Source organism: Tupaia chinensis, unplaced genomic scaffold (assembly GCF_000334495.1).
Source record: "Tupaia chinensis unplaced genomic scaffold, TupChi_1.0 Scaffold143651_1, whole genome shotgun sequence".
NCBI classification, from domain to species: Eukaryota; Metazoa; Chordata; class Mammalia; order Scandentia; family Tupaiidae; genus Tupaia; species Tupaia belangeri.
Genome location: NW_006203500.1, coordinates 2,859,772 through 2,863,129, shown reverse-complemented (window position 1 = coordinate 2,863,129; position 3,358 = coordinate 2,859,772). Strand labels below are relative to the sequence as shown.

At 64.5% G+C, this 3,358-nt stretch overlaps 1 protein-coding gene across 4 annotated transcripts in view; it reads right to left on the bottom strand.

Moving 5' to 3' along the window:
- KIAA0930 (KIAA0930 ortholog) overlaps positions 1–3,358 on the bottom strand; it is a 39,078-nt gene that overhangs the window by 8,309 nt on the left and 27,411 nt on the right. For 3 of the 4 annotated variants that reach the window (XR_336859.2, XR_336860.2, XM_006164645.2), the window contains exons 3-6: positions 2,118–2,243; positions 1,963–2,040; positions 1,589–1,690; positions 364–504 (exon numbers count right to left, since the gene is read on the bottom strand). Coding sequence is in view for 2 of the 4 variants with exons in the window: in XM_006164645.2 (XP_006164707.1) it covers positions 364–504; positions 1,589–1,690; positions 1,963–2,040; positions 2,118–2,243 (447 nt within the window). In the remaining 2 variants the exon portion in view is untranslated. The remainder of the gene's footprint in view (positions 1–363; positions 505–1,588; positions 1,691–1,962; positions 2,041–2,117; positions 2,244–3,358) is intronic. The other variant, XM_006164646.2, reaches the window with a different exon arrangement.

The following is a 3,358-nucleotide window of genomic DNA, read 5'->3' as shown; positions in this document are numbered from 1 at the left end:
TAGGCTCGTGGCGGGGGACGAGCCTCGGGAGTGCCCACTGTGGAGGGCAGTCCGTGCACGGATGCCTCTGCCTGCAGTGAGTGAGGGACCCACTCCGGGACTGTCACAGGACACAGGTGACTCAGGAAGTGAGGGAGTCCCACAGCAGCTGTCATCCCGGGGGATCACGGAGTGTGGGGAAGATGGGGTGGGTGGCCAGGCGAGCCGAGGCCAGCACGGAGAAGGCATGCACAGCAGCCAGCCAACAGCCACCTGTGAGGAGCCCCTGGGACTGCAGGTGCCTAAGGCGGGGCAGCCACCACGAAAGAGCAGGGGGCCACGCAGGTGCCATGGGGCGCCAGGAGCACTGTGGCCGCCGCTCACCCGGTTGTCGTACACCTTCTTGAGTGCCTCGTAGCGGATGGAGCCCTGGAAGATGACCCCCTGGAACATGTTGGTTTTGTCACTGGCCACCAGCTCCACACAGACCATCTCTCCTTCCCCCACGGTCATGTCACTGAACACCTAGGTGGGGTGCAAAGAGGAGGGGGTGTGTGGAGGCTCAGCTTCACCCACCCACCACCACAGCCGGCCTGACTGCTAAGAGCCTCAGCCGCTGAAAACGCTGAGCTGAGACCCACAGCTGCCCGACTGAGACCAGAGGGGTGGGGACAGCCTCGGCACTGCAGCAGGGGGACACTGTTCTTCCTGCCAAGGAGTCGCACAGTTCCCAAGGACTGCCAGCCTCCACGCATGGCCTGCAGGTGTGCTGTGCACCTGTCCCACCTGCCCTGAGCATCCCGGCTCGTGTAGCCAAAGGTTGGGTGGCCCGACGGGTAACTGCCTGCCCAGACTGAGGTGGCATGGTGGTATGACCCCACCCTGCCGCCTTTCCAAGTCCCTGCCAGTGGGGCTGGTGACAGTGGGGCTCCCAGGTCAGAGGCTCAGGTGCCAACCTCAGCTCTGCCACAAGAACGCAGGGTAAGCCTGGGGAGGCTCAGGTGTTCCAAGCCGCGTCCAGTCCAGCAGCGGCCCTGGAAGACAAGCTGCCTTCGTGGCTCCCGGGGGCCCTGATCCCGAGTGGAGAGAGGACCACAGACAGAAGGGCCTCAACGGGAGTCGCAGGCGGGCGAGCAGGGAGCCTGCCCTCTGGGGCCCGTCTCTCCCAGGGAGGCGGATTCCGTGGGGCCCGTTTCCCAGCCTGAGAGCAGACGTGGCCCAGGTAACTCCCGGAGCCCACCCAGCACTCTGAGTCGGCGTGGGCTGGGTGCTTGTCCCGTCTAGCGGGGAGCTCAGCCCTTAGCCGGCAGCACATTGACCGCTCACAGCGTACATCTGCCCTTATGAGCCCTTTCATCTTCAAGGCTGACCGACAAGCAGGTCAGGGCTCACTGCTCTCACTGCACTGAACGGGAACCAAGGCTCCAAGCTGGGTGACGCAGCGCCCGGTGGAACCTGCAGTGGGGTGGGACCAGCCTGTGCGTCTGGCCTTGCCCTGTGCCCAGCCGCCCACGCCGTCTTGGAAGGGAGTGAGGAGACCAAGAGGAGGCCCTCACCCCGTCTCCAGGGCGGGGCCAGCTGAGGGGCAGGGCCGGTGTTGGCAGCTCACCTCCTCGAAGCTGTCGATCATGAAGAAGATGTTGGGGTAGCTGATCTTGGACTCTTCACCTTTGCTGTCCATAGGGTGCTTGCTGGGGGATGCGAACACTTGCTGAAAAGGAGCGGACGTGAAGGCCTGGGTGAGGCCTCGTGCTTTGCACAGCAGAGCCAGGCCAGCGCAGCCATGCTGCTCAGAGCTAGCCCGAAGCCGCGGGGCCCTCTGCAGGGGCCCTTTAGGAGGGCCTGGCTCCGGGCTATTCCCAGGACATGGGGCCCTGAGCTGAAGGGGCTGCAAGAGTCAGACTGACCACAGGCAGGGGTAGGGGAGGAGGGCTTCCACCCCAGCACATACGGGGCGGCCAGGCAGGTCTGCACGCCGCTCACCTGGGATTTCTTCTTATGGATGTGGATGTCGCCACTCTCGGTGCGCGTGCACACCGCACAGGTCACCATGTAGTCCAGCTGGAAGACAGTCGGGCCGGTGGGCGAGGCTCTGGGTCCGGGCCGTGACAGCCGCCTGCCCGCGCCCCACTGCCTACCTTCTGCAGGATGAGGTTCAGGCAGACGCTCTCCTCCCAGTCAATGTCGGGGTCCCCCAGGCCCGGAAGCTTCTTGGAGGCCCGCCGGTACACCTCCACCTCCACCTCGGGCTCTGCCTCTGCCTGCTGTGGGCCAGGGCAGATGTGAGCATCCAGTCCCCGGCAGCTCCTGGCGCCCTCCCTGCCTGGTCGCTGCTCTGCCAGGCATGGAGATGGGCAGGGGCCCCAGCTGTGTGGCCGGGGGTCGTCCACTCTCCTCTCAGGGCCTCTGCCCTCACCTGCAGCAAAGGCCTCTTTCTCTCAAAGCTGCCGTGAGGACTGAAGGGGCCCGGCTTCTAAGTGTCTTTAAGAGAAATGGTGCCGTCTGCGGAGCCCACGTGGGCAGCAGGGTCTGGCTGAACGCTTCACAAAGTACACTGTGGGCCAGTGAAACCCTGCCAGGCAGCAGCGCACTCCAGCGGAGGAGGTCAAATGAGAATATCAAGTAAGGAACACAAATCAAGGAGAAACCAAGGTCGGGGTCTCACCCTCCTGGGAGGGGAGGTGCTCAGGAAATATCGAAGCCGACTGTGACGCAGCCCGTGCTGGTCCAGGCCTCCAGGTGTGGGTCCTGGCTAAGCTGGGAGGACCCCCACAAGCTCCGATGGGTGGCAGGCCACAGCCTGCTGGGCAGGGCCTCTGAGCCCCAAAGGCAGAGCTGGGGTCCGTGGACAAGGCGCAGAGGCCAACCTTGCCTCAGAGTAGGAAACCGATGTCCCATGGGCTGGGGGCCCCCACGTCTCCCATGTGGTTCTGAACCACCCCAAGCTGAGCTGAGCCAGGGCCCTTGTTCCTCGCGGTCTCCCGTCGTCGCCCCGTCCGGTTTTCTCTTCTCTGTCCCCAGCTCTATCACTGCTGACATCTGCTTAGCCTCGGAGAGAAGCCAGCTCCGCCGAGGCAGGAGTAAGTGTGCTTTTCCCAGAGGAGGTGCTCTGCAAACCTCCACTGATGCAGAGGATGACGGGGCAGGCCCTGGGCACAGCCCCACACGACTGCAGGTCAGCACCGCTGTACAGGACAGCCCGAAGCACAGGTGCCCGTCAGACATGGGCCTGGGTGCGCACCGGAAGACGGGTCCAAGAGTCTACCGAGGCTCTCAAGTCCACAGGAGAAGCGCAGACAGCTGGGGTATACCCGTGGGACGGGGCCAGACAAGCCGCCCCCCCCCCCGGCACCCACACCACAGAAACCCCTCTCACCCA